General features: G+C 36.8%; 1 protein-coding gene across 13 annotated transcripts in view; it reads left to right on the top strand.

Moving 5' to 3' along the window:
- Positions 1–18287, top strand: part of HACE1 (HECT domain and ankyrin repeat containing E3 ubiquitin protein ligase 1) — a 111885-nt gene that overhangs the window by 26951 nt on the left and 66647 nt on the right. For 6 of the 13 annotated variants that reach the window (XM_023543317.2, XM_023543314.2, XM_023543298.2 and 3 more), the window contains 2 exons: positions 7788–7919; positions 11990–12040. The exons of 3 other annotated variants lie outside the window; for them this stretch is intronic. In XM_023543317.2, coding sequence (XP_023399085.1) covers positions 7788–7919; positions 11990–12040 — 183 coding nt within the window. Of the gene's footprint in view, positions 1–993; positions 7239–7787; positions 7920–11989; positions 12041–18287 lie in introns of those variants that run through there. 4 more of the 13 variants (XM_003404321.4, XM_023543312.2, XM_023543304.2 and 1 more) reach the window with 2 other exon arrangements.

The following is an 18287-nucleotide window of genomic DNA, read 5'->3' as shown; positions in this document are numbered from 1 at the left end:
CCTTGGGAACCCTATGGGGCCGTTCTACTGTGTCCTGTAGGGTTACCATGAGTCGGAATGGACACGATGGCAACAGGTTTTGGTTTGGCATGCCTACCTAACATGCTGATATTGCTACTTTTTGAGTTTCGGCATCATCCTGAAAGATGAGATTGTTAGTCTTCTTTTCAGCATCTCCCACGTTTACCCCAGCACTACAAGCTCATTTTCCTCACATTCTTCGATTATGTTGTTGTTGTTGGGTGCCACCGAGTCAGCTCTTACTCATAACAGCCACATGAGCAACAGAATGAAACACTTCCTGGTCCTGTGCCATCCTCACAGTTGTTGCTGTGTATGAGCCCATTGTTGCAGCCAGTGTGTCAGTCCGTCTTGTAGAGAATCTTTTCTTTTTCACCGAGCGTTTACTTTATCAGGCGTGATGTCCTTCTCCAGGGACTAGTCTCTCCTGATAACATGTCAGAAGTAAGAGAGACAAAGTCTCACTAATCAGCACTGTGGGTGTACTTTTTCCAAGATACATTTGTTCATTCTTCTGGAAGCCCATGGTGTATTCAGTATTATTTGCTAGCACCGTAATTCAAGGCCATCAGTTCTTCTTCCATCTTCCTTATTTATTGTCCAGCTTTCACATACATATGAGGTGATTGAAAATACCATGACTTGGGTCAGGCATTCCTTAATCCTCAAGGTGACATGTTTGTCTTTAACATTTTCAAGAAGACTTGTCCAGTACAATATGTCATTTGATTTTTTGACTGCTGATTCCATGGGCATTGATTGTGGATCCAAGTAACATGAAATCCTTGACAAGTTCAATATCTTCTCTGTTTATCATGCTGTTGCTTATTGTTGTTATAATTTTAGTTATTTTTCAGTGTTTTCGCTTTTTCGAGTATATAAAAACTATTTATCATTAAGTAGTTTTTTTTTTTTTTTAGTTTGCTGTACTTTTCCTTTTTTGCATAATATTTTATATTTCCTATAACAAAAAACCAGACTGAACCCACTGCCGTCGAGTCGATTCCGACTCATAGCGACCCTAAAGGACAGAGTAGAACTGCCCCATAGAGTTTCCAAGGAGCGCCTGGTGGATTCGAACTGCTGACTCTTGGTTAGCAGCCATAGCACTTGACCACTATACCACCAGGGTTTCCATGTTTCCTGTAGTTAATAATAAAGGAGCCCTGGTGGTGCAGTGGTTAAGTTCTCAGCTACTAACTGAAAAGTCAGTGGTTTAAACCCACCAGTGGATCCATGGGAGAAAAATGTGGCAGTCTGCTTCTGTAAAGATTACAGTCATGGAAACCCTATGGGGCAGTTCTACTGTGTCCTACAGGGTCACTATAAACAGGTTTTTATAACAGGTTTATTTTTTATAGTTAATAATTACCTTTTTCAACAATTTGAGAAAACTGTAGATTTAATACAATTGTGAGAAATAATAGAAATGTTTTGTTCACATTGACCAGTGTCCCCAGTGGTGGCATTTTGCAGAACCATAGTATAATATCACAACCAGGTTATTGGGATTATACAACCCACCCTTTTTATTCAGCTTTTGTCTGTTTTACTTGTATACACTTTTGCTTTGTGCATGTGTGTGATAAGGTCTGTACAGTTTTATTATCTATGTAGGCTTATGTATCCATGTATCCATATATATCCATGTATACAGTATTCTGAACAGTTTCCACAACATAAATATCTCTGCCATTGACCTTTAATCATCACACATTTTCCCTCCATCTTCCACCCCTAATCCTTGGTAACCGCTATCCTGTTTCCCATTTCTAAAATTTTGTCATTTCAAAAATGTTGTACAAGTGGGATCATACTGTATGTAACCTTTTGTGATTGACTTTTTTTCACTCAGTGTATTCCCTGGAGATTCATCTAGGTTGGTCCTGCGCCATCCTACTATATCAGTAGTTCGTTCCTTTTTATTGCTCAGTAGTTAGTGTTCCATGGTGTGGAAGTAACACAGTTTGTTTAACCATTCAGCTATTGAAGGATGTCTGGGTTGTTTATAGTTTTTGGCCATCATGAATAAAGCTGCTCCAAATACAAACATTAGTGTACAGGCTTTTGTTGGAACATAAGTATTTCTTTGGAATAAATAAATGCCTAGGAGTGCAGTTGCTGGGTTGTATGGTAGTTTCTTGTTTAGTTTTTTTATTAATAAACTGCCTAACTGTTTTCCAGGATGATGGTACCATTTTACATTCCCACCAGCTGTGTAACAGTGATGTTGTTTTTCAGCATCCACACCAGCATTTGGTGTTGTCATTATTTTTTTTCCTATGAAAATTATAAATAAGGGTGTAGTGATATCTCTTGTTGTTGTTGTTGTTAGGTGCTGTTGAGTCAGTTCCAATTCATAGTGACCCTGTGTACAACAGAATGAAACACTGCTCGGTCCTGTACCGTCCTCACAATTGTTTCTGTGCTTGAGTCCATTGTTGGAGCCACTGTGTCAATCCATCTCGTTGAGGGTCTTCCTCTTTTTCGCTGACCCTCTACTCTACCAAGCATGATGTCCTTTTCCAGGGACTGGTTCTTCCAGATAATATGTCCAAAGTATATGAGATGAAGTCTTGCCATCCACGCTTCTAATGAGGATTCTGGCTTTACTTCTTCCGAAATAGATTTGTTCACTTTTCTGGCTGTCCATGGTTTATTCAGTATTCTTTGTCAGCACTGTAATTCAGATGCGTTAGTTCTCCTTTGGTCTTCCGTATCCATTGTCCAGCTTTCACATGCATATGGAGATGATTGAAAACACCATGGCTTGGGTCAGGCGCACCTTAGTCTTCAAGGTGACAACTTTGCTTTTGAACACTTTAAAGAAGTCTTTTGCAGCAGATTTGCCCAATGCAGTGTGTCGTTTGATTTCTTGACTGCTGATTCCGTGTGCTTTGATTGTGGATCCAGGTAAAATGAAATCTTTGACAACCTTAATCTTTTTTCCATTTATCATAATGTTGCTTATTGGTCCAGTTGTGAGGATTTTTATTGTCTTTATGTTGAGGTGTAATCCGTATTCAAGCAAGTATTTCAAGTCCTCTTCACTTTCAGCAAGCCAGGTTGTGTCATCTGTGTACTGCAGGTTGTTAGTGAGTCTTCCTCTAGTCCTGATGCCCAGTTCTTCTCTGTATAGTCCAGCTTCCTGGATGACTTGCTTAGCATACAGATTGAATAAATATGGTGAAAGAATACAAGCCTGATGCACATTTTTCTTGATGTTAAGTGTCTTTTTATTTGCATATTTGTCATCTGTACATCTTTTTGGTGAAACATCTGTTCATGTCTTTTATCTTTTTTCTAATTAGATTGTTTGCTTTTTTTAGTGTTGAGTTGTGGGAGTTCTTTGTATGTTCTAGACACCAGTCCTTTTTCAAATAGGTGGTTTACATATATTTTCTCCTGGTGTATAGCTTGTCTTTTCATCCTCTTAACAGATCTTTCACAGAGAGGAAGTTTTTAATTTTGGTCAAGGCCACTTTATCAATTTTTCTTTCTAGGATTGTGCTTTTGGTATCAAGTTTAAGAGCTCTGCCTAGCCCTAGGTGCTGAAGATTTTTCTCTTATCTTTTTTTTCTAAAAGTTACAGTTGCACACTTAAGTCTGGTTCATTTTGAGTTAGTATTTATATAAGATATGAGGCCTAGGTTGAAGTTCTTTGCTTATATATGTTCAGTTACTCTGGCAGTCTTTGTTTAATAGGCTGCACATTACATTACTTTCCCAAAAATTATTTGGGTGTATTTGTGTGGGCCTGTTTCTGGTTCTTCTATTCTCTTTCATTCATCACCAGTACTACACTGAGGTTATATAGTAAGCTGTAATATCAGGTAGAACAATTCTTCCAATTTCATTCTTGTCAAGATTATTGTGGCTATGCTGGTTCCTTTGCCTTTCCTTATAATTTTAGAATAAGCTAGTATATGTCTACAAACAAACCTTGTTGGGATTTTGGTTGGAATTCAAATAAAAGGAGTTCCAGGAGGAGAAAACAGAGGAGTGGAAATCATAAAAGAAATAATTTAACCTCTAATAAGCTTATAGGTGAATTTGGGGGGAATTGACATCTTCCTGCGTTGATTGGGTCTTATAATCCATAAACTCAGTGTATCTTTCCATTGATGATTTACATCTTTGATATCTTTCATTAGCATTTTATGATTTTCAGCATACAGAATTTGTACATGTTTTGTTAATTGTATACCTAAGTATTTCATTTTCTTTGGAGCAATTGTAAATGGTATTGTATTTTAAGTTTCTGTTTCTGCGTGTTCATTATTAGTATATAGAAATGTAGTTGGTTTTTGTGTGTTGCTCTTGCATCCTGGGACCTTGCTGAACTCATTTACCCTGTGACCTTGCCAAACTCAGTCACTTTTTTATAGATTCCCTGGGATTTTCTACATAGACAATCACGTCACCTGTAAATAAAGGTAGTTGTATTTCTTTTTCGATCTGTATGCCTTTATTTTTGTTTCTTACCTTACTGCAGCTTTATTTATTTGTTTAGTTTCATAAGTACTTGTCAGTAATTCATTACCTCAGCTTTGTAAATATCCTCTTGATAGATGTTCCGTACCTTTGATATTCCTGATTGTGTCTTAAAGAAGTGTCTTCTGGAGCAGTCTGTCCTCTGCAGGATGGATTGGTTGGCTTCCTAGGCTTATTGTACAGTGTTGTTTGGAATGTCTCTTCACAATCTTCCTGGAGATACTTTTTGCCTTTCTCTAGTTTTGGGTTCTCGGTTATATGGGCCCTGGTGGTGTAATGGTTAAGAGCTTGGCTGCTAACCAAAAGGTCAGCAGTTAGAATCCACCAATTGCTCCTTGGAAACCCTTTGGGACAGTTCTACTCTGTCCGGTAGGGTCGCCAGGCATTGGAGTTGACTCAGTGGCAATGGGTTGGGTTATATGAGTCCCATGTTTGTCGGTCCTGGTAACTCTCCTGTCACTTTGCTGGACCATATCTTTCATTAATTTCTTGAGAAAAGAGTACATGGGAGGTAAATTTGTTGATAACTTGCATGTCTGAATATGACATGGCTTTTTAAGTCCATGTCTGTATGCTTAGTTCATTATTTAGCTTGCAGTAAAATTCTGGGTTGGAAATAATTTTCCCTTAGGATTTTGAAAACATTGCTTTGTTGTCTTCTAGCTTCCAGATTTGAAGCAGTACCATTTTGATTCTTGATTCTTTATATAAAACCTACTTTATTTTTTCTTTCTAGAAAATGTAGGATTTACTTTGTCCTTAGGTTCTTACATTTCCTGATCATGTGTCTTGGTTTACGTTTATTTTATCCATTTTGCTGGGTAACAATGGGGCACTACCAACCTGGAGGAACTCTGGTGGCACAATGGCTAAGTACTTGGCATCTAACCCAAACGTCGGCAGTTCGAGTCTATCAGCCACTCCTTGGAAACCCTGTGGGGCAGTTCAGCTCTGTCCTTTAGGGCCACTATGAGTCAGAAATCTACTCAATGGCAGTTGGTTTGGTTTTTGGAAACTTATGTCCTGGAAACTCATGAAAAATTTTCATAAATTATTTCTTTGATGATTTCCCCTTTGTTTTCTTCTTCTGTAACACCTATTCTTTGAATATTGAACCACTTGGACGAGGCCTTTAATTTTCTTACTTTTTTTCTTGTTTCTTCATTTCTTTGTCTTCTTGTGCTTTTGGGAGATTTCCTCAACATTATGTTCTAAATCTTCTTTTGAATTTTTATGTCTCTAACCACAATAAGAACTCAGCTACTAACCAAAAGGTCAGCAGTTCAAATCCACCAGTCGCTCCTTGGAAACCGTATGGTGCAGTTTTACTCTGTCCTCTAGGGTTGCTGTAAGTCAGAATCAACTTGGGTTTAATCACAGTATTTCCAAGAATTCTTTTTTGCACTGCCTTTTTTTAATTTTAAAAGCATCCTGTTCTTGTTTCAAGGATGGAATCAGTATCTTATCTCTCTGAGAGGGTTAAATATAGCTTTTTCTTTGAACTTTTTTCCTCAATATTTATGGATTCTGTTTTTTTCCCCCTATTTTTTGCCTTTTTGTTTGTATTGTATTTTGTCTTTTAAATTAGTTGCATTTGTCAGATGTCTGGTGGAAAAACAAAAGGCTACTTGGAAGTTGTTTCTGCATGAGTGGAAGTTTGTTTTCTGTGAGCTAGTGTTTGGTGATCTGCTAGGGCATTTTCCTTTAGGATCTTTCCCGTTGTCACTTTCTTTGGTCATTTGCTGTTGAGCTGGTCAAAATCCTTAGAGAAAGCCCTTCTAAATGTCAAGAAGATGTTAGCATTCTGGATGCTGGATAATGCAGAAGGTTTGGGGATGTCAATAGTCAGCACTTAATCTCACTTTTTCAATGTGGTACTGTTACTTCGCTGCTCCTTGTGGCTCCCATCTAGAGACACTTGGTTTTCAAGCTTCTTGTCTTCTGTCAGAGGTGGGGACGAGAAGTCACTGGGGTTGCAGAGTTGGAAAGGGGTGGGACCTGAGAATATCAGCCTTATTAAAAAACTTTCAGCTGTCCCTCCTGTTTTTAGTCCCACCGTTACCCTAACTTTAAAGGGTGCGTGGTGCTACCAATTTTTGAGCCTTGCAGAGTTCTGTAATTTGAATCACCTTGTTTTCTTGGCTTTCTCTACTGCTGGTTTAAGATTCAGCTTTTTATTCTCATAATTCAGGTACTTCCTGCTTTCTCGCTTCCAAAATATGTTGCTCTTCACTCCTTTTCTTTGTCTTCATATGTTTGTCTTTTAAGAAAAAGTACTCTTTAGTTTCACTGGGGTTTGGGGAAGAAGTAGAAATTAGTGCATGTGTTTAACCTGCTATTTTAAACAAAAGTCGTACACACACACGCACACAACACACACACACACACAGAGTGTATTTCATGATATAGCTTTTAAAGGAAAAAAACCATCAAGTGAAAAATAGTGTAGTCCAAAGTTTTAATGTTGATTATCTTTGAGTGGTAGGATTACAGGTGTTTCATATTTTTTTTTATCCTCCCTCTATAGGCATTTTGGAAACTGTGGTGGCCTAGTGTTTACAAGCTATGGCTGCTAACCAAAAGGTTGGCAATTTGACTCCACCAGGTGCTCCTTGGAAACTGTATGGGGCAGTTCTCCTCTGTCCTGTAGGGTCACTATGAGTCGGAATTGACTTGACGGCAACGCGTTTTTTTTAAATAGGTGTTCAGCTGCTATCTAAAAGGTCAGCAGTTCAGATCCACCAGCTGCCCTTCTGGAAATCCTATGGGGCAGTTCTACTCTGCCCTGTAGGGTCGCTAGGAGTCGGAATTGACTCAACAGCAATGGGTTTATATATTATTTATGTAAGTTACATGTGTTACTTGTAAAAAGCAGGAAGCAAAGAATATGACTCCTATTATGTTAATTACTTTTTAATTTATGCTTGCTTCTGGGGAGAGAAAAGTATACAGCATTCTTTCTGTAGTGACGAGCTGTATATAGAGTTCAGGATCATCTAAGTGGTAAAACATTTGGTGATCCTAAGTCTAAGATACTTAACTAGTTTGAACTATGTATGATGTGCTTGATTTATTGAATACATGGTAGTATTAACCTATTTTTTGTGCATATTTTCCCAGAATGAAAACATAGGAAGAAAGTATATGGGCTTAGAATATCTTTAGTTTGTATATCATGTTCACAATTGAGACATAATTAATAGCAATATTTATCTGCTGCTTTTATGTGAAACACTCTTGCACAAATGTTAAGTAACCAAATGGCTGCACAGATACACTGGTTGGCTGTGAATGGGCGGACAGAACTACTTCACGACCTTGTGCAGCACGTCAGTGATGTCGACGTGGAGGATGCGATGGGGCAGACAGCGCTGCATGTGGCCTGCCAGAATGGTCACAAGACGGTAAATTCAGCCTTGAGAACTTTTAAATTAAGTTGCACGTGTTTATTTTTGAAAACCTTGAATTCATGAAACCTTTCTCACTGTGTATGTTTTGAGTATGAAGAAGAAGCATAGGAAAATCTTAAAACATTTTCTGCATTATGTAGACTTCTGACTTTTGTATATGGATTGGGGAATTAGAAATTGTTGTTTTTAAATATGTTAAAAATATCTCTAATTTGGATTTCAGTTTTATTTCTTATTCATTGATTCTTACAGCTGAATATACTAAATTTTAAAAGTAGTATGTTTACGTGAAGGAGCCCTGGTGGCACAGTGGTTAAGCACTCGGCAGCTAACCAAAAGGTCAGCAGTTTGAACCCACCAGCCATTCCACAGGAAAAAGGTGTGGCAGTCTGCTTCCAGAAAGATTACAGCCTTGGAAACCCTATGGAGTAGTTAAACCCTGTCCTATAAGGGTCACTGTAGTCGGAATTGACTCGATGGCAATGGGTTTGGTTTGATTTTGGTTTATGTTTACATGTAATTCCAATAATTATAGTGTTTACTCTGTTCTGAGTAAATTTTTACTTTTATCAAATACATTTTTCTTAATTTTTTTTAACTATTACATTTGAGTAATTGGCTTTATATAGTGAAGAAAATGAGCACTACATTGATAGTCAAGTTGGATTATAGTATTTTCCTACTTTCGTGATATATGATGCAAATGTAGCAGTGATGGTGGTTTTCTTTCCTTTAGATTTGTAAAATCATACATGTGTTTTATGGCGGTACTTCTCTTATTCCTATGTACAAAAGTTTGTTTGACTTTTGAAATTGCTAATAGTTTTCTCTCTCATTAGGAGAGCTTGTTGCTGTATATAAAAACTGTTCGATTTTAGATTGAATTTCTGACTTACAATTTCTTATCTGGTTATATTCAGTTTTTCCCTCCCCACATTTAAACTTCTGTAGTGTTTTACCCACTGAGTGTGCTAAGTAAGTGCTTATTGATGATTGATGATAGAGTGTTACTTATTTACTAACAAGCTATACTACAACAACAACAAAAAACCAAGAACAAAATTACCAGCAAAGGTTTTTATTGTTTGTACAGATTTTCTTTTTGTTGGGTGAATTCCTAGTGAAATATGAGTTTCCTGCAACCACTTTTTCCCTTTACTGGTGTTATGGATTGAATTATGTCCCACCAAAATGTATGTCAACCTGACTAGGCCATGATTCCCAGCCTTGTGTGCTTGTCCTCCATTTAATCATCTGATATAATTATCCAATGTGTTGTAAATCCTAACATGTATGATGTTAATGAGGAAAGATTAGAAGTAACTATGTTATTGAGACAGGACACAATCTAGAGGATTAGGTTATATCTGAGTCAGTCTCTTTTGAGATATAAAAGAGAAGCGAGCAGTGAGGAGAGGGGCCTCATTACCACCAAGCAAGAAGAACCAGAAGGGGAGTGTGTCCTTTGGACCCAGGGTCCCTGCACTGAGAAGTTCCTAAACCAGGGTATGGTTGATGAGAAGGAACTCCCGCCCCTCCCCAGGCTGACAGAGAGAGAGCCTTCCCTTGGAGCTGGTGCCCTGAATTTGGACTTCTAGCCTCCTAAACTGTGAGAGAATAAACCACTCATGGTATTTCTGTTATAGCAGCACAAGATAACTGAGACATCTGGGCTCAGGATATAGGACCCTGGATGCTTGGAGAGTTTATGTATACCTCAGCCTTACAGAATATTGGACTTCTTCAAAGGTAGTGAGGCATAGGTTGATGTCTTTTGTTTAATAAGGGTTAGAAAAAAAGGAGGGATTGGGACTGGTTTTCTTTTTCGTAGAATTTCATCTGAGCACCAATGTTCATTTGTATTTTTGGTTTTTTTATCATCTGGAAAATAACCCAGTGTTTTCAAGGAGTATTTGTTCTTGTTAGTTTTTATTTTCTCAGAGTCAGCCTTCTTAAATTTGAAAAGTATTCTGTGTGGAAAAAAAAATTCGAAATGTTCTAATCTTGAATGACTGAGGATTTTAGGTAGCTTTTGCTTGTTAGAGAATAAATCCTGTTCATAACTCCTAAGAGGACAGAAAAGCACCTGCTTTAAATAGGAACACTCTCTGATACAGCAGATGAGCTGAGTGTCATTTACTAAGACTTACAAACCCTATCTTGTTGCCCAGGAACTTATAGGAAAAAAACTGGAATTCAGATTAGAAATTATGCCTTAAAAGCTAATTTTAGCTGCCTTGAACCAGTGTAGCAGGAATTACTAAGAAAAGCTTGGCTCAAAACATGTGCACTGGTAACATTAAAACTTTAGAATTGCCTTCTGAAGCTATTGAAGATTAGTTTGAATAATAATAATATACTCCATATGGTTTACAACCTAAAGCAGATTTGGTAAAGGAGAATTCCTCATAGTCAAGATGTACTTCCTTTGAAGAACTGTTTTCTCAGAAGAAGATTTATAGGGAGTCTGATTTTTTTTTTTATTTCACCGTGTTGATGAGTTTCACAGGATGAGATTTGCAGATAAGAAGAGGAGGAGAGATACACAAAGCCATGCTGCCTTGTGGCTGATTGTATTGGTGGGTGAGATTATCTTGTGACAGTTGATCATTCATAGTCACTTGCAAGGATCATATACAGATAAAGGGAAGGATTAGCATGGACTGTTTTCTGAAGCATCCTTGATCCTTCTTCAAACAGGGCAAGGAGGAATCTTGAAAATTTAGTCTATCTCCTTGCCTCCAGGGTAAAAATTATATCCCTAGAAATCTGTGTTGCTGGTTGTGCTATTATTACTTATGTCTCAGAACTACTCATTTATTTCCAGGATGTGTTCAAATCTCAGTAGACAAGCATATCCTTTTATCTTGAGTTGGATGTGTTCAAATCTTGAATGACTCAGGATTTTAGGTAGCTTTTAGAGAATAAATTCTGTTCCTAACTCCTAAGAGGACAGAAAAGTACCTGCTTTAAATAGAAGCATTCTCTGATACTACAGATGAGCTATGAGGTATGATAAATTATTACAGGATAAGGATTGTTGATTCTTTTTAATTCATTTTGTGCCTTTCCATAAGCTGAACGGAGTGTAAAAATGCTTCTTTGGGTGTCTTAATGACTTACTCTAAACCAAAACAAAACCCACTGCTGTTGAGTCAGTTCAAACTCATAGCAACTCTGTAGGACAGAGTAGAACTGCCCCAGAGGGTTTCTAAGGTTGTAAATCTTTACAGAAGTAGACTGTCACATCTTTCTTCTGCAAAGTGGTTGGTGGGTTCAACTGTTGACCTTTCAGTTCTCAACTGAGAGCTTTAACCACGGTGCAACCAGGACTTCTTGACATATTGTAGTGGCAAGTCAAAATGGACTTTTCATTGTCTCAGTGTGCCTGTGTAGACATATATATCAGTATGTATAGGTTTCATGATTTTATTTATTTTTAAACCCTAAACAAAGCTTGAATATTGATTTTATGTATATATGTACAAAATAGAATTAAATATAAAACTTTAAAGGAGAAAGGAAACTCCATTTAAAAATATTTAAAAACGCATACCAGTTCTTTTCAGATTAAGGAGGCAGAGATGGTAAAGAAATCTGATATTTGCCTTCTAATCTCATTTTAGGGTAAACTTCAGGAGTGCCTTGAAAAGATTTTTAGCAACTGGCTAAGAGCCCAAAAGCTTTGTAGAATTCATAACTGAATACTGTATTCTTTGATGACAAGAAACGCTTTTTCAGAATTACAGTAGTCTTTTTAAAATAGGTTTTATCTTTTAAAAGATTAAAGATCTGGAAAATTCATATTTATCATAACTGAGAAATTGAATAATCTTTACCATGACTTCATATAGATGGATCTGTTTCATTAGAGGTACATGGATAAAGGTCTTATCATCTTGTTGGATGGAAGTGGTTTGGGCTATTGAAGAGCGCATTGTAACTGTTTTCTTCTGTCCTTGCCACGTAATAGCACTATGATTTTAAACTACCTATTTAAAAATAATCAGATGAAATAAATGATCATACCAGCACCTTAGTTGTTTTTATGTAACTTTTTTTAGATTGGAGCCCTGGTGGTGCAGTGGTTAAGAGCTGTGGCTGCTAATCAAAAGGTCGGCCGTTCTCGAGTCTACCAGCCACTCCTTGGAAACCCTATGGGGCAGTTCTACTCTGTCCTGTAGGGTCGCTGTGAGTCGGAATCAACTTGATGGCAACGGGTTTTGGTTTGGTTCTTTAGATCAGTTATTATACTACATTGTTAGATGTAAAATACCCGAATTATAGCACATCTTTGTATATTGATTTTATAAATCATTTCAGAGTTTGGTTTTTCAGGTGGCCTTTTCTTACTGTTAGCTACCTCATAAAGTATATTCTGTCTACTGATGATGTGTTAAGGAAAATGTTGTGAACACTTTGGAAGACACTTAAGAGCAGTAATACTTATCGCTACAGTTACTACTGTTATTAACATGGATGATATAATTCTGTAAGAAAAGTACAGAGCGTGATATCTAGACCCTTTATTCATTTACTCTTGTGCAACAAGCTAGTTCCAATGTGTTGTTTGACTTTTAATTTCATTTTTAGGAAGTGTAATAAAAACCTAATACTTTTGGGGTCATAAATTGAACTAACTTTTTGGTAATTTTTTTTGTCATTAGTTTAAAATTTATAAATGTATTGAATTATAAATGGTTGATTACTGTCTTCCTGGAATAACGTGGATACTCTAGAGAATAAGAGAGTCCCTGAGTGGTGCAAATGGTTAAGGATTTGACTGCTAAAGAGAGGTTGGTGGCTCAAACACACCCAGAGGCACCTTGGAAGACGGGTTTGGCAGTCCGCTTCTGAACGGTCTCTTGAAAACCCTATGGAACGCAGTTCTGCTCTGCACAAGTGGGGTTACCATGAGTCAGTATCGACTCGATGGCAACTAACAACAGCAACACATTAGACAATATGCTGTGGTTCAGCCCATATTTATACAATTGAGTTCGTGGGAGAATTAGCTAGAGGTTAAATCTATAATTCACTTAATTAGAAATTTCATTTTACCAGAATGTTTTATGTTCCTTAATTTATATAGTTGAATATGTGAATGTTCACAAGCAATATAAAATGGTAGTTGAACTCTTGTCAGAGGAGATTAAGGTACTAAAACTTAAAAGCCGTTGTTGGAAACTGGCACTACAGACTATCTTTGATGGAACTGACTGCATTTCTTACTGAGATTATAGGCACTTTAAGGAACAGTGCTCACCTATCTGTATTAACTCTTTTGGTATCTTTAACCAGCCTTCATACTTTTCATTCAGAGAGTTACAGGCTGGTTATGTAGACATAGTTGAAAACAAAACATTAATTGGATTCAGCCCTGGGGTACAAAGGTAGGTGTAGACTAACATTTCAGAATGTATGTTTTTAGGTTCAGAGTGATTTTCTTTATTCTGTTGCTAGAATTCTCCTTTAATCACTTCAGGGAAATGTGAAGAAATAATGAAAAGGTCTCCTGTCATTGCTATCCTGTAACACAACAAGATAGTATCGATTCTTGCTGGATATTACATAAGGATTCAAAGTTTCAGTAGATAGGCTTCTAGACAAGACCTGTATAAACCAGTTACTGATTAGTGAGTAGGCTGTTTTTTTTTAGTAAGTTATTTGTTTATAGCTGTAAGTCATTGTAATCAGAATTATTTTTAATTAAAAAATAAAGTAAGAATGCTTTTCTTGTTTTAGTTTGGTCTTCCTTTAGCAAATGGTAATACAGAAGCTCAGATTTTTGCTTGTAATTTAGGTATTGAATATCTGTTTCTTTTTACTTTGATCAGTGTTGCTTTGAGAATTGGCATTGATAAAGTTGCGCTGCCTTGTATTCCTTGCTTTGTAATTTGTCATCAGTGTATTGGGCACAGGTGGTCCTGGTTAGTCACTGCCTTCAATTAAATGACTTGGAGATTGACCCAAACATTAGCTTTGCACATTAGCTTTTCACAGGAATATTGTCTGTTGAAAATGTGTTGTTTCTTTTTAGGGTTCTCTTGAAGGCCGTATGAACTCTCCTTCCTATGCTTTTCTTTCTAGATCCCTCCCTAGCACTTTATTATTTTTTAAGGAGGAGGACCTCTATTTTATGCTATCTGGGAGTAGGAGAATAGTTTTTGTTTTGGAGAGGGTTTGGAAGGAATTTGAAATTCTACACTTTTTTAAAAGCATATCTGCTCATCTAATTTTAGGCATATAAAATGATTTTGGTTTACAATAATTCTTAAAAGTATGTATGTTAATCTAATTTGAAAAATACAGGTAATAAGCTGTCAGTCATAGATATTTATATTGGTATTCTTCTACATGTTTATACTTAATAAATTGTAAGTTACTGAACTTAATTTTGATAAGTCAGTGAAAAGCCATAAAATCTTGAAAACAGAAGAAATTATGACCATTGTAAATCACAATTATTATCTCTCTTGGACTTCATGGTTTATAGTCTGTTAAGTAGACACAATGTACAGTTTTCACAGAAATATTTGTGTGTGGGGTTGAGGGATGAGAAACTTGCTAAAACAAATTTAATCCATATCTTCCGTGGAGAATTCTGGTTTATTTTTCTGGGTATTAATAATCTCTGTCTAGCATATTACATATTTTATTTATTTATATTGTCAGTTGGTCTACCTTTTCCACTAGGGTATATGCTTCATGAGGGCAGGCATTTTTGTTCGTTGTTGTAATTCCAGTATCTAGAGTAGACCCTCCCGATAACATGTCCAAAGTATGTGAGATGAAATCTTGCCATCCTCACTTCTAAGGAGCGTTGTGGCTGTACTTCTTCCAAGACAGATTTGTTCATTGGATATGTTACCAGGAGGGACCAGTCCCTGGAGAAGGACATCATGCTTGGTAAAGTAGGGTCAGCGAAAAAGAGGAAGACCCTCAATGAGTTGGATCAACACAGTGGCTGCAACAGTGGGCTCAAGCATAACAGTGATCATGAGGATGGCACAGGACTGAGCAGTGTTTTGTTTTGTTCATGGGGTCGCTGTGAGTCAGAAACAAGTTGACGGCACCTAGCAACAGCAGCAGCAGAGTAGACCCTGACACATAGCAGACATTGAAATTTTTGTTGAAAGATTGAATGAATTAGTTAAATGGCGTATCATTTTGACCATTACGTTCTGCCATTTGCTATTTCTGAATGTTTGTTACTTTTTTCCTTTTGTACCTTTAAGTGGAGTGTATTTTGATAGTGCTGATTTTTATAAAAGATCTTATCTGATTTGTATCTGTTGCTGAAAAACTCCTTTTGAGAATCCTGTCATGGATTGAATTATGTCCCCCCCCAAAATGTGTGTATCAGTTTGCCTGGGCCATGATTCCCAGTATTGTGTGGTTGTCCTCCATTTTGTGATTGTAATTTTAAGAGGATTAGGGTGGGATTTTAACACCACCCTTACTCAGGTCACCTCCCTGATCGAAGGTAAAGAGAGTTTCCCTGGGATGTGGCCTCACTACCTTTTATCTCTCAAGAGGTAAAAGGAAAAGAAGCAAGCAGAGAGTTGGGGACCTCATGCCACCAAGAAAGCAGCACCAAGAGCAGAGTGTGTCCCTTTGGACATGGGGTTCCTGCGCCTAAGAAGCTCCTCAGCCAGGGGAAGGTTGAGGACAAGGACCTTCCTCCAGAGCCAACAGAGAGAGCCTTCCCCTGGTGCTGACGCCCTGAATGTGGACTATTAGCCTACTTTACTGTGAGGAAATAAATTTCTCTTTGTTAAAGCCATCAACTTGTGGTATTTCTGTTATAGCAGCCCTAGATGGCTAAGACACACCCTTAGGGATTTTAGCAGTTGAATTCAAAATTCATTCTTTTCAATTATGTTGTACCTTATGCTTTTGTATAATTAAAAAATTTTCAAGTAGTGTTGTTTCTTCAAGAGTTTTTAAGTATGAATTTATATATTTAGTAAGTGCTTAGAGGACATTATTCCTTCACCTAAGTTTTACTAGTTTCAATGTTATTTTGCTTTTTGTACACACATAAGTAGCTTTTATGTCATCTAAAACATGTTATTTTATAGTATTTTTGAAGAGTGTGTACAGATTAATGAAATTTTCAAGTAGTTAAGTCCAGGCAATAAATGTTTTATTATAGTTGTATGTACTTATTTATCTATCTCGATCTTTTATGCTGATATCATATGGGTGTATTGTCAATCAGCAAGAAATTACTTTGTCATTGTGATTAGACTTTTTGCTTTACCATCGAAGTGTTGTCACTCTGGATTATCTAGGAATGAAAATCCAATTTGTACACTAACAAAGGTCCAATTAAGGTGTAGTAAGGGACCCCAGGAGGGTCACTTTTCCAACAGGGCTCAGTAGGAACTGCCAGAGTAGTAATAGGGTGGGTTGGCTAGCTGTTAGAGTGTCTATTCCCCTAGTTCAACACCAAGTAGACCTGCTTGCTTCCCTTACCACCTGCTACCCTGTAGTCTTCTAATTATTGAGGTGAGTGTATCTTAGGGCCCTGCTGTACTTGAATTATCATTCTTCCCCCCTTCAAAGAACTAGCAGGAAATCTTTTTAATGGTGTTTTAGGTTATCTGTGACTTTTTTGCCGCTTTTCCTATTATGCCATTTAATCAATAATTGACTGAATCTGCATCATCCTCCCCCATGCGTTTCAGAGCTTTATAAAAAGAAACTAGCAGATAAACATTTTTTTTTTTAATTACAAAGATTGCTGACTTTTCATTCATTTTAATGGTATAAGGCAATTTTTTATTCTTCACATTCAAATTCCTTTACACGTTTTTATCCATAAAAAAAGGGAAATGGGTTTTTTCCCTCTCTGCACCTTCAGGCAGCATTTTATCTACAAGTGAAACTATCGAGAGCTTTTCTTTTTTTAAGCTGATTCTTTTAATAGTTGCTTGTTTTTTTTTGTTTAGCATCTTAATTGGGATAATTTTGTTAAAACAAAAAAGTACAAAAAAGATTTTCTCAATGGAAAACCAAATGCTGGGATGAGCTATTTCCAGTTCCTTAATCAAGTTATTTTTCTCTCTTGTGAACAGAAAGGGTTTTTAATGTCTTTGGAGGATATTTCCTATGTACAGGGATATAATAGGAACGTACGGAAGTTTATACTGTAAATCATGATTTGTCCAGAGTTTGCATCATCACTTTGTTGAGAACAGTAGAGGAATATGTTAGCCTGATGGCAAAATTGTTTTTATTCCACCAGCTCTACAGTGGAAATAACTGTATAAAGTTACTGTATAAAAGTATATGGTTGTAGAAATGGCATTATTTTAAAACTAAACAAAAATAGCTGTCTGAGCACTTTAGTTTAACTCTCAAATTTAATAGTAATTTAGCAGATCATCTGTGATCGATCTTATGAAGATATGCCAATTTACCTATAATACTGTTTCGTAATCTGAATTAAGAGAAATTAGAATTCCTACTTTTTTGGTAATCGGCCAGTGAAAACCCTATGGGTCACAATGGTCTGATCCTCAACCAATTACGGGGATGACACAGGACCACTCAGCATTTTGTTCCATTGGGCATGGGGTTGCCATGAGTTGGGGGCCACTTGACAGCAGCTAAAAACAGCTTTTTGGTAAAGAATATGGTAGCTGTGAACATGGGTTTAGGTTTTAGTTCCTCTTACACTGTTTATTTGTATTTTGGGGTGAAAATGACTTGACCTCTTTGAGACTCATTTTCCACCTTGTGAAAGTGGAGAGAATAACAACTTCCTCATAAAAAAAAAAAATTTTTAGGAGGCATTAAATGAGATGATACATGCATTTTACATTTTACTTAGCACAGTGTCTGAGAACATATTAAAGTTATTTAAAAAATATTTTATTGAAGTGAAGTTCACATAACAAAATTCACCATTTTTAAAGTGTACAGTTCAATGGTATCTAGTCTGTTGACACTGTACAACCACCAGCTCTGTCTAGTTTCAAAACTTTTTCATCACTGCATGAAAACTTTCTGTATCCATAAGTCATGATCTGGTAAACTGCTAATCTGTTTTCTCTTTCTCTGTGGATTTGCCTATTCTAATATATTGTATAAAAGAAATCATAGAATGTATAACCTTTTGTGTCTGGCTTCTTTCAGTTAGCATGTTTTTGAGGTTCATCCAAGTTGTAGCATGCATCAGTACTTCATTCCTTTTTATGACCAAATAATATTTCTTTGTAAGTATATACCACAATCTGTTTATTCATTTATCTGTTAGTGGACATTTGGGTTGTTTTTAGCTTTTGGCTGTTACGAATAATGCTGCTAAGAACATTCATGTACAAGTTTCTGTGGGGTCATGTTACTCATATT

The sequence above is a fragment of the Loxodonta africana genome, chromosome 1 (assembly GCF_030014295.1).
Source record: "Loxodonta africana isolate mLoxAfr1 chromosome 1, mLoxAfr1.hap2, whole genome shotgun sequence".
Taxonomy (NCBI): domain Eukaryota; kingdom Metazoa; phylum Chordata; class Mammalia; order Proboscidea; family Elephantidae; genus Loxodonta; species Loxodonta africana.
Note: the sequence above shows the minus strand (reverse complement) of the source record. Positions and strands in the feature narration are given on the sequence as shown.